The 17684-nt window shown below is 33.3% G+C and overlaps 1 protein-coding gene and 1 pseudogene across 2 annotated transcripts; one reads left to right on the top strand and one right to left on the bottom strand.

Annotated features, from left to right (window-relative positions):
• Positions 1-1833: 1833 nt before the first annotated feature.
• Positions 1834-2163, bottom strand: LOC143581753 (indole-3-acetic acid-induced protein ARG7-like). Its single transcript, XM_077064463.1, has one exon. The coding sequence runs from the start codon at positions 2161-2163 to the stop codon at positions 1834-1836; it is 330 nt and encodes a 109-aa protein (XP_076920578.1).
• A 7488-nt stretch (positions 2164-9651) lies between these two features.
• Positions 9652-16942, top strand: LOC143581751 (protein MICRORCHIDIA 7-like; annotated as a pseudogene). The gene is made up of 20 exons (XR_013143880.1): positions 9652-10035; positions 11317-11391; positions 11477-11511; positions 11599-11677; positions 11756-11848; positions 11922-12006; positions 12115-12190; positions 12578-12706; positions 12814-12912; positions 13001-13102; positions 14435-14596; positions 14686-14781; positions 14871-14922; positions 15018-15129; positions 15245-15309; positions 15386-15654; positions 15730-15806; positions 15905-15992; positions 16225-16347; positions 16711-16942. The product of XR_013143880.1 is annotated as a protein MICRORCHIDIA 7-like (transcript).
• The last annotated feature ends 742 nt before the right edge of the window (positions 16943-17684 follow it).

Below are 17684 nucleotides of genomic sequence, written 5' to 3'. Positions count from 1 at the left end.
CCATCACCATTGCTCTATGTTCAGCCATATGAAACTAGAATACAAATATAACCATATATAAAACAACCCTTTTTCAAATCTTTCTTTAGGAGATTTGTTTCTTGTTCTTAAAACACATAAAGAATGGATCCTTTGAGGATACATGCTTACAAGAATCAAGAAATTAAGAAGCATAAGGCACAACAATTGTTAAATGATTTTATCTTGTATTCTTTGACTGCATTAGCATGTACCTCATTTTGTTCTAGCCCTTTATGGTATCCTCCGTTTTGTGCAACCTTCAATGTCTTTTTCTTCTTCTCTCCCCCGAAGATAACTTCGTGTTTTTTCACCAGTAAGGTGTTGTTATCGTGGGCAACCTCATTGTCATCTTCCTATTGGGAGAATCAAACTTTTTTGCATCTATGTATAAGGCTTACAATGATATTTGTCATGACAAATGCAAATGCAAACGCATGGATCAACTTCAAGTTGTTGGTCCATCACAACATACGCTAGTGGAGATATTTGAATCGAAAGCTTGTGAAGAAAACGAACACGAGGAGTTTTTTGAAATATGTAATGAAGAGGAAAGTTGTGAATCTGGTATTGTTCAAATGGTTGAATCGTGTGGGGATGATGTGGACAAATTGGGTTGTTTGGAAAAAGAGAAAAAAGTAGTTGAGGAGTTGAACAAGTTGGTTGAGGATTTTATTGCTAAAATCAACAGGCAAAGAAGGCTTGAAGCTGAATTCGGTAGGGGTTAAAACTTAAAACCATAAAGATGATGATCATGAATTCATGATGATGAAATCGGATATGGTGTAATTTTAGATGTACTTGAGAGGATGCAAGATATGATGCATTGTTAGAAATAAATATGAAACAATATAATTAGTCTCAAGATTTTGGACCAAAAATAAAACAAACATACACGGTGATTAGACAAAATACCAAAATGCAAGTCAAATTAAAGTAAATAGAATATTCATTTGATCAACCGTTTTTATAAAATTAACTTCAAATTCTGACGAGAATTTTAACCAACATAATTCAACCACGTATAAAAGAGAATCTTGACGGAAGCAAAAAAAAAATTCTGCCAGAAGACAAAATAAAACTTGTCAAAAGTAACCGGAAGCCAAAAGTATCTCGTTGGAAGACAGAGAGAATCACATCGGAACGCTTAAAAATTCCTCTTCATTTTTTTTTTTGTAAAATTCGAACGAATCAATGGGATATTGACATGTGACGTGAGTTGATTGGTTAAAAAATTCAACCGGATGATAATTATTAAGTAAACATGTCAACTGGACTTGAGATATACATTTTAGAAAAACCCAATCTAAATGAACAAAATATTTATTTTATTATCATGAACATTTTTATATATTCCCATGATTTAGTGGTCGTCCATTAAAACATGTGATTGTACAAATGGGTCTTGGTTTGCTTGCTATAGTAGTAGGTGGTGACTTGTATACACCATTTTAATAAAAACTAAGTTTTAAAATCAAATATAGCTTGACATTGGTTAAAGTGTCACTAAGGAGACCGATTTGTGATAGTTTGAAAAATCCAATTTACTCCGTCTATACATATATATCATTTTCTAACCCAAATATTTTCAATGCTTTGTATAAATAATAAGCATCAGCAAGTTTCTTTTAAACAATTACATAATGCCTCACTAAAACTCCTATAATATTAATTCTATAAAAAAGTTGACTATTTTAAACATTAAATACATATACGTAGAAAATAATATTTGAGCAAAATTATTATATAGATCTGAATTATAAACAATTGAACAAAGCTAAAAAGAATTGGACACCATGCATGTACAAACTTAATTCATCTTAACCAACCGTGACGATGTAAGAACTCCATAACCACCATACCCTTTGCCCATCCGACTTCCGCCAACCGCCGACTAGGATTAAACGAGCTACACGACTCATATCCAAACCTGAACCCACGAGGCTCCATTTCCTTAGCTTCCATCTCTGCCAAAACCCTATAAAAAAGATCCACTAGACATGGAAGCAATATAGGGCCAGGTGTATTATACCCGTATTCGATTTCAGCATCTTGTAAAAGCATCTGAAACAGCGGATGATTAGCATACTTCGCCTTGACCACGAACCACTGTTTCTCCGGTCCAACATACACCGGTGCTACCATTTTCTTGCAGGGGTCGGTAGAGGATCGATACCGATCCCATGTCCTGATTAGAAAGTTTTTCTTTCCTGATCGAAACTTAACGGGTGAGTCCATAAAAGTATATATGATTGATTAATATGGTATTTAAGGAGATTGATGAAAGGAGAAATATTTTGTTAAAAGTCTCTTTTGTGGACACGACGGGTATGCTTGGGTGGGTTACAGAGGTGTCAAATGGATTGGGTTGGGTCGAACAAGTCATGGGTTGAAATGAGTCATTGGTCAAAACGAGTATAGGTCAAAATGAGTTTGGGTCAAAACGGGTCAATTAAAAAAATGGTCGTTTTGGTTTGGGTCGAAATAGGTTATGGTCGAACCGGGTTTTGAGTTTTTTTTTTTTTTTTGTGAACGAGAATAACGGCGGAAGCATTTTAGTTTTTTTAGGTTTTTCGTATTTTATTTATATTTTAAGTTATGATTTTTTTTATAATTTTTTTTTAAAAATTTTTTTAGGGGTTTTCTATTAAGATCAAAAACCCTCAAAAAAATATTCAAAATAATAATAAAAAATTATAACTCAAAATATAAATCATAAAAAAAATAAAAACACTAAAATGTTTCATACGTTGTCCTCGTTCCATTAAAAAAACACCTAGAATCGAACCGAAACTGAAAGAATCGACGAAAATGAAACAAATAAACAAAAAGCCAAAAACCGGACCACATCAATCGAAATCGAAAAATCAATCAAAACAAAACTATAAGAATTCAAACCGAACAAAAACAAAACTGAAAAAACGAACAAAAACGAGTCCGGAATCAACCAGAAAGAAACAAAAGAAACCAAAACCCAACACGTCACGGGTGAAAACTCGTGTTGGCTTAAAACCTGAACCGAACTCGTTCCAATCTGAAACCCGTTTCGTGCCGAAACCTGTCTTGTACGAAAACCCGTTCCGATCCGAAACCTGTCACATTTCCTTATGACACTAACCCGCATCGACTCATTTTGACCTGAAAATAAAATGATGGAATTTCAAATGACTCATTTTGACCCATTTAGTTAAAACATTTTACCCAAACCAACTCATTTAACTTTTAAAACAACTCAAATTGACTCATTTAAAAAGGTTTGGGTCAAAATTATCACCTCTAGTGGGTTATTATGCTCATGTTTTAAGCTATTATGTTGTTAAATAAGGGTTTGAATTTGGACATATTAGTGTGTGATTGAAGAAAAGTGATTTCTTTGTTTTGTTAGTGTAGTTTTTGAAATTCAATCATGAAACTTAAATATTCGTAAATTCTGAAAAGTTCAAGAAATATTGTGTATTATTTGAGAGGTGATGTGATTTGATGGGTAACACATATATTGCGTAGCATGTTAATTTTTTAATTAAAAAAAGTAAAACAATGTCATTATTAAATCAGAGATAATGAAATACTCATTGTATTGGTGTAACTATTTTCTTAAAAAAATAACGTATCAATAAGTTATGAATTTTCACAACCGACCCCTCTTGACACGATTTGTGAGGCATCAGATCCTTTGATTGGACTTATGATTAGTGATTTCATCGGGCTTGAACACACAAGCTCCTACTTGGGAACCTGAGTGGACTAGTTATAGATCTATCAGCTACAACCATGGGCTTCGCAAAATTAATGGTTGTTAATACGATTATGTATATATACACATTTAATAACACAAGTATATAGGATTTATGATCAAGCATATATTTAAACACGTTGCACGTAAAACAACGAATATTGCATGTTTTCCACCCCATGAATAAAAACATTTAAAAGGGGGCTATATGAACTCATCTTGATCGTTTGATGAACACGAACACAAGTAAGAAGTACTTGAACCAATTGAGGGATGCCCTAGATTAAGTTATGTGATTAATTAAATTAATTATGTGTATATCAGATAAAAAGTGTCGTATATAGTAATCTTTTAAACCAAGAGCATGACGTCTAGCAAGTTGATTCCCAGGTAAGAGTGACGAGTCTTTACTTAGGGATTAAACACCACTCTAGCCTTAGGCAAAATCGTTTGCTTATCAAATACACACATACCTGGCTTATAGTTCTGTATGTATAGTAACTCGGATTGAAGATTTTAGTTAATTAGGAAAGTAAAAAGACCAAAGTGTAAAATATAGTTTAGGGTGTGTGTGATTTGCCAAATTTCATAGTACGAGAGCTATAGTGTATATATTAAATTTTAGTATGTGATTTAATTTTATTTTTTTTAAATATAGGGAGTAATATGTAAAATATAGCTCTTTGTAGTATTTATGGTATATTTAACAAATCCTGTGTAATACACGGATTCAAAAGCTGGTTTAATTAATACAAATATATCATGTAATTAATACAAAGATATCATTTTATTACTCATGATAATATAACTTATGTGGCATAATTAAATATGTTTCATGATTAAAAACAACTATCTTGGCATTCCTTGTTTAGCGTGTATATTTATGATTACACGTGTAATTGATAAATTAAAATTAGAACCACCAATTTCACAAAGGAATTTAGTATTACGTACAATAAATGATTGATATATGATACATTTCACATGAAAAAATAGTAATACGTTAATGAATAATGTGCACATATTATTAAATACGATCATACGATAACAAAATGACTAATGAATCAAACACTTGGAATTTTTCATGAATGTTACATTGTCACAACTCATCACATGTGACTTAACGTAATATAATGTGACATGCCGTAACATAACAAACATAACAATACCATCACAACATTACTACCATTCTAATGGGTATTTGCATGGCTCACCGACCTTCCCTATGTTTACACGTACAAGGTTTGCCAACCCTCTCTATGTTTACACATAATCTTACATAACTCATCCATAACCGTTACATGCATTTACTTAATCACTTTACGTGTCACTTGTCATAAAATGTTAATATTCATTAATGCTTACATATTTGTTCTTAAAAGTCGTTGGCTAGAAGTCAAATTCATTATCTTTTTAAAATTCCTTTCGTTAGTATGTACACTGCCTTAAAACATAACATAAAAAGGGGGATTAAAAACTCACCTGATAAAGACAAATCTTAATACGAGTATCTTCCTTTGTTGAATCAAGCACTAGAACAACTGTACAAGGTTCACATTCTAATCTCATTGAATTCCAATAAAATTTCGAGTTATTTCCCTATCATAGTTCTTTATTTTAACTTAGATCGTATTCTAAATTAGTTATCACCCCTGCTTAGTTTTCACTGAAACAATGTCATCGCCTTAACAAATTTATCTTGAAACTTGGTTCTTGCTTTTATCCAAGTTATTGCATAGTCTTGCTAAGTTGTAGCAAAGTCAAGTTATCACTTGGCAGATGTAATAACTATTATCTACACATGAACTAAATTGTATTAAGCGTTAACTTAGATAAAGGCGTTTACAAAGTTAATAAGCTATAACATGGCCAAAGTGATAACTTGGCACCCATGCAACGACTATGTCAATGCAATAACTAAGCCTATTGATGTTGGATGCGATAACTATGCCAAAAATGCAAACTAAGCTCGGTGTGATACCTACAAGTATTAGTGAAAACTTAGGGATCTAGCGACAACTTACCAGGCTAGCGAGAACTCTATATTTGAGTACTAAATTACAGATTTGAACGTCTGATCCTTGAAACTGATTCAAGGTACCAACTTTATGAATCCTTGATGCTTGAATATCATTCCCTTGTCATTTCATGTAACTCCAAACACAAAATCATAACCTTTATGAAGAAATCATACCTTTTTGTCCAATCAAATACTCGAACAAAATTTTGATGTTTTGAACTTTAAATCAAACGTTTCCTTTGATGGAATGCTATAAAATCTACTATCAACTCCTTTCAACCACAAATCGGAAAGTTGGGTTCTTGGCCGTCAACCGAGCTTTCTCTCTCTACCTCTTCCTAGCCGAATATTTAGAGGTGAAGAAATGGAATGTTTTGTGACAATTAGGGTTATCCCTTAATTACCAACTAACCATGTTTCACCTAGCCTCTTGCACTTTTCAATTCTATAAAAATTCCAAAGTAATAATAAATCAATAAACTTTTATTTATCCAACTAAAATTTGGGATGTTAATAACCGTTCCGATATCAACCGAACCAGTACCATCCAAACACAATTTGTACCGGTACTAGTACTAGCCAAAAATGGAAAGGCTCATGGGTGAAGAAATGATATGTTTTGTGACATGGACTAGGATTATCCGTTAAACACCACCTGACCAAGTGTCACTTAGCCTCTTGCACTTTCCAATTCTATTAAAATTCCAAAGAAAACAAACAAACTTTTGTTTTATCCAACTAAAATTCCACATCTTACAACCGGTACGAGGATAACAAAACTAGTACATGTACTAGTATCGGTACATGTATTACCTTTTCATGTTTTAAGTATCGGTACCTTTCGGCTTTATACTTTTTAGAAATTTCAATGACAACCATACCAGATAATTTCAATTTACAATAATTGATATACGGCTTTAGTTGTTTTTATCCGGACTTTCAACTTTAACCGGAGGTAGACCAGTAAAAGGCAGTGTTTTGAAACCCGGGGCAGCCGGTCTGACCGGACCCGGTACCTATACCAGGTTGGGTCATTGATGTCTATATTAATCAAACATAAATTTTACATATTTAAAAAGCAATGTATAAAACTAGAGGTGGCAACCTTGACCCAAACCATTTCAAATGGGTTAATTTGGGTTGTTTTAAAATTTAAATGGGTTGATTTGGGTCATATGTTTTAATTTAACTAGCTGGGTGCCCGGGCAATGCAGCGGGGCGCACGCGCAACTTTATATTGAATGAATAGTCCATGTCGGTACGTACATCACCTGATGACAGTGCGCACGTAGCCTGAAATTGGGCGCGTAACTCGTGCAAAGCCAGTTGCGTGTAATCAAAGATTGAACACACGTAACCAGACGTGAATGCACGTTATCAACATTAAAACATGCTTAACCAACAACACGCGTGTAACTCATGACGATTAACGGTGTAGGGTGCTGGGTTGATCGTTTACCAAGATTGGGTTATGTGCGTTACGTGGTGCTGGACTTCATTGGATCGGGTACATGTAAACAACGGTATCCGTGTAGCTTGTAATGAAAATAACAAGGAAAACCTGAAATATACAGTAATTTGGAATAAATCACTTTTTTAAACCAACTCGTTTTGGCCCCAAACCCATTCTGATTCGACAACGTTCTGACATGACCCCTTTCTACTCGAACCCGAACCAAATTAACCATTTTTTTGTATCGACTCAATCCGACCCTAATGTACTTTTACAAATGACCCAAGCTCGCCTGACTCGACCTATTATTCGGTTCTAAATGGTAAGTGCGCAACATGCTAACTTTTTAAAACTAAAAAAAACTATAACAATATTATAATCAAATTAAAGAGAATAAAATGCTCGTTTTTATGATGTATTTTTTTAAGAATATTAACGTGTGAAAAATTATGACCGTTAAAAAAGTCATGGGGTAGTTAGTTTTGAATTAGGGGCCATATGTGTAACTATTATTAAACTTTACAAAAAGGTAGTGAAGTTGAGGGACTAAAGTTTTAATTATATTTTGAAAGAATGAAAGTTACGTAACATATTTGTGAGTAAAGACCTTACTACCCCTAATTTCTAAATTTTTGATGCATTATATGTTGTATATAAAGCAATGGGTTTGGTACCTCTTAAAATTTAAGAGGTCCCTAACTCATGCTTTATATATAGTATAGATGGGTCACTTGAAATTTCACATTCTTATTTTCGGGTCAAAATGGGTTGACAAATTTAACTATATGGGTCGATGTGGGTTAGTGTATTAAGGAAAAATGACATGCTCGGTTGAAACGAGTTTTAGATTGGAAGTAGTTCGGTTTAGGTTTCGGCTCTAATCAGGTTTCGTGCCGACACGAGTTTTAGCACTTGACGGGTTGGGTTTCGGTTTCTTTCAAGTTTTCGCACTAGAGGGTCGATTTTGGTTTTTGTTTCGTTTTCTTCGACTTTTCAGTTCCGGTTAATTTGTTGGGTTTTTTTTTAAATGAACGAGGACAACGGCGAAAACATTTTTGTTTTTATACTTTTTTCGTTTTTTATTTATATTTTGAGTTATTATTTTTTTATTGTTTTTTTAAAAAAAATTTTTTTGTGGGGTTTTTTTATCTTAATAAATACTTAAAAAAAATTCAAAAAAACTAATAAAAAAATCATAACTCAAAATATAAAACAAAAACAAAAAAAGTAAAAAAATTAAAACGTTTCGTCCGTTGTCTTCGTTAAAAAAATCGACAAATTAGCCGAAACTGAAAAGTCGGCGAAAACGTAACAAAAACGTGTTGAAACAAGCTGTTAGGTGTTGAAACGAATTGAAAAATCCCTTAAACGAGATGTTCGATGCTGAAACGAACTGAAAAAACGCTTAAACGAGCTGTTAGGTGCTGAAACGATCTGAAAAATCGCTTAAACGAGCTGTAAAATCGATTAAACGACCTGTTAGGTGCTGAAACGAACTAAAAAATCGCTTAAACGAGCTGTTCAGTGCTGAAACGAACTGAAAAATCGCTTAAACGAGCTGTTACGTGCTGAAACGAATTGAAAAATCGCTTAAACGAGCTTTTGCTGTTAAAACGAGCTGTAACGTGTTGAAAACGCGCTGATTCATTGGTAAAAAAAAAAAACTAACCCGAAACCCGTTCCGACCTTGACCCGTTCTAACCCGAACCGGTTGACCCTAACCCGTTCCGACCCGAACCAAAACAACCATTTTTTTAAGTGACCCGTTCCGATCCATAACCCGTTTCGACTCAACCCAACCCATTTGCCACCTATATATAAAACATAGATAAACATTAAAGTTTGTTATTATTATTATTTTTGGTTATCATTATTTTTTAGATGTATATGAATTATATATATATGGGAGAGGGTTATTATCAAAACAAGTAGTTTTCTAGGAAGACTAAGAATAAATCATAGCCATTGGATCATATCAATCAATGGATGAGATTTAAAATTACCAAAAACCGTCATAGTTTCCTAGAATTACTCTTTAATCATTATAACCGACATAGTTTCCTAGAATTATTATATCATCATAGGTTTTAATGCAAAGTGTCAAAAATATATTGGTTCTTACCATTCATAGGAAACTACTTCTTTTTATTTGAACCATTTTATATATATATATATATGCAATTATATATTTAAATTATTTATAACGTCATCCGGGTCAAACACCGTCCGGCCCTCCCGAGTCGATCCTGCCTTTGACCTGGTAAGACGTCCGGGTCGACTTTAACATTGGTACAAGGAGGGGTAGGAGCAACACTTCACAATTTTCTGACACTCTTTGCGGGAACACCACATTGCACGGAAACAAAGGCGACTGATTCGCCGTCATTTCCGGCTTCCTTCATACCGGAGGTAAGTCAGTCACTCACTTACCGCACAAATCTGCCGTCATGGAACCAATTCGAGTCAAGCAAGAAATCATACAACAACAACAACAATTAACTAATAACAACAACAACAAAAGCAATGCTGAAGAATCCTCTAAACGTAAGAAGAAGAAGAAGAAGAAGTCAGAGGCTCCGGTCATTGACCTCGATAACTCCGACGACGAAGACGATTCTTTCAGTTCCGGTAACAATAAGAGGTCTAGGGTTTCCGATGATGATACGAGGAAGAAATCCAACAACGACGTTATTCTGCCAGCTGGGTTTCTTGATCCATTGCCGCCCAAGGATGCTGCGCCGAGCTGTCGGAATTTTTGGAAAGCTGGTGATTTCGATGAGGCTTCTGATGCTAATTGGGATACGTCCTCTGGTGAGTAATAATAATAATAATAATAATAATAATAATAATAATAATAATAATAATAATAATAATAATAATAATAATAATGTGGATTCAATTGAACATTTGTGTGTTATTATTAATCACAATCATTACAATTTTAAGATGTTACATAGTGAATATATGATGATCACACTAGCTACTTCTGATTTTGAGTGTTTCTAGGGTTTCTAAGATGCTTTGCTTTGCTTTAAACCCTTTCATTTTTATCTTAATATTCATATTTTCCTCAATTGTTTTTCTAGGGCTGTCATAACAGGGGATTCGACACGATAAAACACGATAACCTGTTGTGCTAAACACGAACACGGCACGATAACTAATCGTGTCATTTTTTTCCAAACACAAACACGAAACTGTTTAGTAACAGGTTAATTTGTTAAGACCTGCTTAAAGACACAATGAATAATACACGTGTAACGAAGCTAAAATTAACAAAATGAGCATAAAAGTCTTGATTAACAGATAATTCATAACGTATTTGAAACAAAAACCACAAATCCATAACATACTTGAAACAAAAGACGACAAAATCCATAACATACTTTAAACGAAAAACCATATAAGTAAATCACAACATCCATAAAAAAATATAATATCGGGTTCGGGCATTAGTGAAATGTCGTTTGTAAGTATGACTTTAGGTTAAGACTTTAGGAGTGTATATGCATTTATTTTTTTAAAATAGAAATATACACAGGTTACTAACATGTTAACAGGTTTAACCTGTTAGGACACGGACACGAAACTTGTTAAACTCAAACCCAAACCTCCGTGTCGTGTTAACAGGTTCGTGTCATAGATTGACAGCCCTAGTTTTTTCACACTTTGTTGCCCGTTTACCTGCCACTTTTATTGTAATTATTTTGAGTTTAGCAATGAAAACTGGGCTTTAAGAAAAAGAAATTAAAAAATTAAACCTTGAATTTTCATGTTAATTTCCATATTTCCCCCAATTTCTTTTGCGTGTTGTAGCTTTTGTCTGATGAGTAACAATATGGGTTGAACTTACGTTTAAAGCTTATAACCTGGAATCGTGTTATAGTTAATGGCAATCATAAGAATTAAAGATGTTACAAGTGAATATATGAGGATCACAGTATTCATTTCCGATAACTGGTTCCGGTTTTAGTAGAACTTTATTCGATTTTGAGTGTTTTCAGGGTTTCATAACGAAAAGTGAAAGGTTAAATATGCTTTGATATAAACCTTTAGTTTTCATATGCTAAATCTGTAGTTTTCATATGACAGGTGGCATGGATCATGTAAGGGTTCATCCTAGGTTTCTACATTCTAATGCAACTAGCCATAAATGGGTTCTTGGTGGTATGTTGGATACTTGGTGTATATTTTTTTATTTACTTTCATAGTTTACAGACTTATGGATTGTTGTGTTTGTATGTTCGTCTAGCTTTTGCGGAACTTTTGGATAATTCTCTTGACGAGGTAAATTTCGGAATTCTGTTTATTATACTCATTACTCAAACTCGATTGAATTCTTGATACACGTTACGTGTATGTTATTCTTTTCAGTGTTGTAATGGTGCTACTTATGTCAACATTGATATGCTTAGAAACAAGAAGGATGGAAATAGAACGTTGCTAATTGAAGGTATCGGTGTTAAATATATGTTATTATGGCTGACCTTATTTCTTTGGTGTTTATTATTTGTGCTGCTATTTACAATAGATAATGGTGGTGGGATGGACCCTGATAAGATGAGACAATGTATGTCACTCGGATATTCTTTGAAAAGCAAGGTTGCCGACACTATTGGACAATGTAAGTGACATTATCCTAAATTTGATTAAAAGAAGCGCACTGGCGTTTATGTTTATATAAATATGTTTTGTAGATGGTAATGGTTTCAAGACAAGTTCCATGAGGCTTGGGGCTGATGTTATTGTTTTTTCACGATGCGCTGCAAAAGATGGAAAAAGGTTGGTAATTTCTGTATATTATAAATGAATAATATATTTTAAATATCACTAATTTATAGTTACCAAAATCATGAATACACATTCTTAACAGTTTTATTTATCTTGCAGGTCTACACAGAGCATTGGACTCTTGTAGTACACATTTTTAAGAAGCACAGGAAAAGAAGATATAGTAGTTCCCATGGTAATTTTGTTAAATAGCCTAAATTTGTTTTTTTATAGCTAAATTGTAAAAATACAGAGATTATTAATTCTTGGTATAAATTGATGCTCCAAGAAAGGTAAACTGGTTGCAACTTAAAATAAATATTAGCAATTTGATGTTGTTGTAAGCCTGTAAACAAACCAAACGTTCTGTAAATCGTTCGGCTGGAAGTTCGTTAATTTAATAATCATGTTAGATTGGTGGTTTGGTCAAAGTTAAATGGACGGACACGAACATGCCCCGTTTCTGTTTGGTTTTTTTAACAGGCCTTGATGTTAAGTCTTATTCAACTACAATTTTGGAACATATATCATCCATCTTTTTAACCATCGGCTCATCTTATTTCCGTTGATTGCAATTTAAAAGCTTGATTATGTAAAAGATGGCGGTGAATGGAAGAAAATCATTCGGTCATCACCTGGTGACTGGAATATGAATCTTGAGGCAGTCACTCATTGGTCTCCATTTTTAAGTGAAGCAGATCTTCTGAAACAGGTAAATAATATTCTTTATTTTCTGTGTTTTTTTTGCTTTGTTCAGTCAACATGTAAATTTGTTAATATCTTATATGTTATTAATTTTTTTTACCTTTTCATTTGTAGTTTGACAATATGAAGGGTCAGGGCACGCGCATAATCATTTACAATCTATGGGAAGATGATCAAGGACAGTTGGAACTTGATTTTGATGCTGATGAAGAAGTTTGACTTTCTATATTTTGTTAATAGTACATTGTTTATTTTTTAGTCGTATTAATTTACATTAAATATTTAATGCATTGTTATGCAGGATATTCAAATAAGAGGTGTTAATCGAGATGAGAAGAATATACAAATGGCCCAGAAGTACCCAAACTCTAGACACTTTCTTACATATCGTCATTCACTGAGAGTAAGTTTTTACAGCTGCTAATAATTATATTCATTAATCCACGTGCAGTTTTTTGGTTATGTAAACAAGCCGAACGTTTAGTGAACTGTTTGGTATGCAGTTAATATCAACGATATATAGGTGGGATATCGGTGATATATCGGTTATCAGTCCCCAAGCAAAATATCGGTTAGAATAGATATACGGCGATATTGACCAATATTTTGGATGCCTTGGTTGATGTGGACTCGGAGGAAGATTTCACGGCTTAAAATTAGATCATGTTTCAAATATTGACACTTTTTGAGTTTTTACTTTTGATATTACTATTAATGTTATATATGTTTACCTTTTTATACATGTATATATATAAATTCTGCATGTTATTAAAATTATCGATATCCCACCGCGATAACCAATATCTCAAATATCGGTCCTTGACCGATATACGATATACAAGTTTTTATCGCATTAACTGTATTTGTTTATTTAATAAACGGACAAATATTCTTGTTCATGTAGTTAAATGTACCAACATGAACACATGTCTCGTCCGTTCGTGAACCTTCGTTCATTTATGGTGGATCATTTAAATGCATTAATGTTTGTTAGGTTATGCTTATTTAAGTTATTTCGTTTACGTTGGTTTATATGATCATCTAAACTGTTTAGGTCCATTACGATTTGGTTAGTTTTATGATTTATGAATATAAAGTATCGCCTCTTAACATATAGTCTTGTTTTATTATCATTGTGGCGCCACATGTTGACATTTATGTTTACTTGTAATTGGTGCTCACTTGGTTATGTTTATTTAAATATTTGTTCGTTTGTGTTCGTTACGTTTGTGAACCGTTTGTATTAACAAATGAACATAATGAACACACTCAATTCTTTAACAAGTGTACATCAACAACCTTGTTCATTTAACTGTTCGTGTTCGTTTGTTTATTCCATTAAAGTTAAACAAACAAACTACGGTACATTTACAAGCCTGTGAGTAACGGGTCAAAATGGGTTTGTCAGAATATGTAATTGTTAAGAAGTTAAAATGGGTCAGGTTGAGTCGACTCGGTGAACAGTTTTTAGTTCTTTTTCTTTTTTGACAAATAATTAATGCATTAAACATCATTGCAAAAACTGTATTACTTAACTATCAATATATTTATTTTGGATAAAGTGATAAGAGGCTGGAAGAGCCAACTTTAATGTATGCACAAAGATTTCCACCGTTCTCATCTAAAATGAGCTTATTATTAAAGTATTAAAGTAAATATTTGTACTCTTTTGATTACAACCATCATGAATCCGGATTTTAGTTTAATTATGAACCCATTATACTTTCCTTTTCAGAGTTACGCATCCATTCTTTATTTAAGAATTCCACCTGGATTCCGGATGATTCTTCATGGAAAAGACATTCAGCATCACAATATAGTAAATGATATGATGATGACAACCGAGGTCACATATCGTCCCCAGCCCGGTGTGGATAAACTTCCTCAAAATTCAAGTGTAATGTTTTCTTCTTGTTTAATAAACAAGTTTGTTGCTTATGCATTATATTATTTTTTATAATTAGTGTCTGGTGTTGTAATTAACAGATAGTTGCAGTTGTTACCATGGGATTCGTCAAAGATGCTAAATCTCATATTGATGTTCAAGGATACAATGTTTATCATAAAAATCGGCTAATTAAGGTTTGAATGTTTTTTCTTCTAATGGGTCACTCAAGTTTTCTGGCCACAAATATTAAAACTACGTTACACTGCTTATTTTTATTTTACAGCCATTTTGGAGACTCTGGAATAGTACTGGAAGTGATGGTCGTGGAGTAATAGGTCAGATTTTTTTCCTAATTTGGTGGCTTTATGATATAAGAAACATCTGTTATTTTGTGATTTTTATTTTATTTTATTTTTATGTTGTCAATTAGGTGTGTTGGAGGCTAATTTTGTGGAACCAGCTCATGATAAACAAGGTTTTGAACGCACCATTGTTCTTTCAAGACTTGAAGCACGTCTTATTCAGATGCAAAAGACATACTGGTATGCTATATATTATTATGCACATTTGTAATGTTTTATCTCTACCGGGTCAGACGCCTTTTTTGCCACCTTTAACAATATGAAACCAACAATACGTTATCGCTTTTTGATTCAGGCGTACCTACTGCCATAAAATTGGATATGCTCCACGAGTCGGTAAAAACAGCATGGATGATAGAGGTACATGATAATTTAGATTCATTTTCAATATTTTAAAATCAGTTTCTCGCTCTTTATATTTTTTTTGTTGTTACAGAAACTTCTCCCGACTTTTCCCGTGAAACTTCTAGAAAGAAGAAAACTGCATCATCACCACCAGCTTCTGTTTCCAATAAGCATCAGAAACCAGGACCAAGTTTACAAAAGTCAACACCTTTTACTGGGAATCTCCATGATGATGACCTGCAAACTACCTCAAATTTGAGACATACAGATAACAGTTTTTATAAAGAGAAATCAGCTAATACTTTTACCCCAAAAGATCTTTCTTCTAATATGCAAATTGTCACACACACTCAGTCAAGGGTAATTTTGTCACTTCATTTCAGAGGGTAGGGTGTAAACAAGCCTATTGATTATATAGTTTTATTTGATTGGTAGTTTCAGAATGTTTTTGAAGGTGCAAGCACACCTGATTTAAATCAGTTGTTGGAAGAAAACCGCCAATTAAAAGAGAAGTATGTCACTTTTATTCTAATACATATGTACATAATAAAAAATATATTGTAAGCATCTATAATCTAATTTATAAATTTATTCTTTTTATTCTTGTTAGGTTGGAAATGTCGGATGAAGATATCTTAGGCGATCTTCTTCATGATTTAGAAAGAGAAAGAAATCGTCGCAAGGATCTTGAAGCTCAGGTATTTCATTAAAAGATAAACCTTTTTATTACAGTATAATAGGAGTAACATAAATTTTACCTATTTTGGCTATTTATCCTTTGATTAACATAGTCTATGAGATCTTAATTTCAATTTACAAAATGCCTCCTTATTTTTGTACAAAAGGTCAATTTTTTGTCATGTGACATCACAAATTACGTTACCTAGGTATATTTCGATCAAACTTAGTTTAGTTATGATTTTTAATCAGATTGAGGAATTAAAGGGAAAATGTGAGAATCTCAACAAAGAACAAGAAATTGCAATAGACACATTTGCAGCGCAAAGAGAGAGACGCGATATCGAGGAAGAGGCTTTAAGAAAGAAGTTGAAGGTATGCTCTTCTGCAATGATGATGTGGCTATACCAACTCGTTTATGTATCGTTTATAAACAAGTTGATTAAGACATGTAGTTGAGGTTCAAACAGGTATAATGAGAAAAGCCAGCTAAAAAGAAAACGAGTTAAATGGTTCATGTTTCACAAAGTTGCTTATAGAAAATAAAGGTGTAAACAAGCCGAGCCAGTGCGCTCAGCTCGTTTAACTTACGAGACACACTGTTTCAAGCTTTATCTTTTAAAGCTCAAGCTGGGCTCGTTTAACTTACGAGGCGCACTGTTTCGAGCTTTATATTTTAGCTTAAGCTTGGCTCGTATATTAATTATTAATGTAATGTAATTATAAATTTATTTGCAGGAGGCAACAACTGTGATCCAAGATTTAGTTGAACGAGTGAAACAATTAGAGTTAGAGAAGGTGAAAAGCCGCAACTGGAGGGCAATCTAAAAAAGTGACTGACTGTTTGTTGCTAGATTTGGTTATATAATCGTAAATATAATTGTTTTCGGATAATTAGGATGATAATTTGGTGTTGGTGCCAAGTTTTGGATTTAGAATAAGAGGGTTTATCTGGATGTAGATATATACTTTTTAATTAAGCAAAGGCTTAGTATATCAAAGTTTAACAAAAGGTTGGAATTTTTGTTTGTTAGTTATTTTTTTAATCATCAGGCCAAGTTGGGTTAATAACCTGGGAATTGATTAAAAAGAGGGAGGTTTGTTTTTTACCACATGACTTGTTAAGAGGGTGCACTCTGTTTAACTCATAAAGTAGAGGTTACTCAAATTCATATGATGAATTAATCTACGACCCAAGTTTTCTTTAACAAGGTTCACCATACCTAAGATAACATAAAATGTCCTCACCTATAAACGTACTCCCATATAAGTTCCCCGAGAGCATGAACTTACAAAACTAGGTGCGTTGTGGCTATCAAAGAGCCTTCGGCCTAGTGGTATTCATAAGTTGTGTAAAATGGTGTTCCTTCCTAAGAGGTTGGGCCGTGTGGGTTCAAGTCCTGGCGTGAATATCGAAATAACATTAAAAGTTGATTATATTGTTGTTCAAAAGAAATACATGTGTGGGCTGAGGGAAACATACAACCTACTGACCTAGGTTAGAGCGCATACTAACCAAAGAGGACCTTCACATTAACTAAGTTCCTTCTATCCGAGGTGAGTCGGACCTAAAAGGCAACATGTAAACTTTCGTAAAAGATACTTCAAACCTTTAAGCTCGGCTCCTTACATCAACATATGAAAGGTAATATAAGTACTCCATCAAACACTTACTCATTGAATCTACATTCATATTCACTACTATCCTATAC

The sequence above is a fragment of the Bidens hawaiensis genome, unplaced genomic scaffold, assembly GCF_021521415.1.
Source record: "Bidens hawaiensis isolate Kalapana, Puna unplaced genomic scaffold, B.hawaiensis_p1.1 tig00031165_1, whole genome shotgun sequence".
NCBI lineage: Eukaryota > Viridiplantae > Streptophyta > Magnoliopsida > Asterales > Asteraceae > Bidens > Bidens hawaiensis.
This window is presented reverse-complemented; position numbering and strand designations above follow the sequence as displayed.

Bases quoted from the DNA above. Each gene is read 5' to 3' on its own strand.
- LOC143581753 (XM_077064463.1), bottom strand. From the start codon at position 2,163: ATGGTAGCACCGGTGTATGTTGGACCGGAGAAACAGTGGTTCGTGGTC.